At 47.6% G+C, this 940-nt stretch overlaps 1 protein-coding gene across 1 annotated transcript; it reads left to right on the top strand.

Moving 5' to 3' along the window:
* On the top strand, window positions 1-715 carry LOC109827745 (thiamine thiazole synthase, chloroplastic-like; the record flags this gene model as incomplete). The annotated part of the gene is given in 5 exon segments (XM_020394765.1): window positions 1-175; window positions 178-374; window positions 376-496; window positions 499-586; window positions 697-715. Coding segments are annotated over 5 exon segments (600 nt in total), but the record flags the coding sequence as incomplete, so codon positions are not given.
* Between the last annotated feature and the right edge of the window lie 225 nt (window positions 716-940).

Here is a 940-nt window from a genome sequence, read left to right as displayed (position 1 = left end):
AAAGAATCCATCGTCTCCCGCGAGATGACCCACCGCTACATGACCGACATGATCACCTATGCTGACACCGACATCGTCGTCGTCGGTTGTGCCGGATCCGCCGGCCTTTCCTACGCCTACGAGCTCTTCAAGAACACTGACATCAACGACGCCATCATCGAGCAATTCGTCTCCCCCGCTCCGCCATGGTCGTCCGCTAGCCCGCCCACCTCTTCCTCGACGAGCTCGAGGTCCCCTACGACGAGCAGGAGGATTACGCCGTCATCAAGCACGCCACCCTCTTCACCTCCAACATCATTAGCAAGCTGCTGATGCGGCCCAACGTGAAGTTGTTCAACGTGGTGGCGGCGGAGGATTTGATAATTAAGAACGGGAGGGTCGAGGGAGGGGGGAGTCATGACGAACTGGGCGTTGATGTCGATGAACCACGACACCCAGTCATGTATGGATTCGAACGTGATTGAGGCCAAGGTCGTAGTGAGCTCTTGTGGGCATGATCCCCTTTTAGGGGCACTGGGGTTAAGAGGCTGAGGAGCGTTGGGATGATCGACACCGTGTTCAGGATGAAGGCGCTTGATATGTTAAGGTTACGATTGTTAATGTTACGATTGTTAATGTTACGCGTTGGTTGTTAAGGTTACGGTTTGGTTGTTAATGTTACGATTTGATTGTTAAGTTTATAGTTTGGCTATGAAGGTTACGGGTTGGCTATTAAGGTTACGTGTTGACTGTTAAGTTACGGGTCCGTAACCTTAATAACTAATGCGTAATAGGTGAATTCTCATAAACAACAATATTAGGCAATTGAAGAGCTAAAAAAATAAAAAAATGAATATTATAAAAATATTTTTAGAATTCAAAGACTTCACAACCAAAGCGTAACCTTCACAACCAAAGCGTAACATTCACAACCAACGCTTATCTATAACAACAAACCCGT

Source organism: Asparagus officinalis, unplaced genomic scaffold, assembly GCF_001876935.1.
Source record: "Asparagus officinalis unplaced genomic scaffold, Aspof.V1 AsparagusV1_Un406, whole genome shotgun sequence".
NCBI lineage: Eukaryota > Viridiplantae > Streptophyta > Magnoliopsida > Asparagales > Asparagaceae > Asparagus > Asparagus officinalis.
This window is presented reverse-complemented; position numbering and strand designations above follow the sequence as displayed.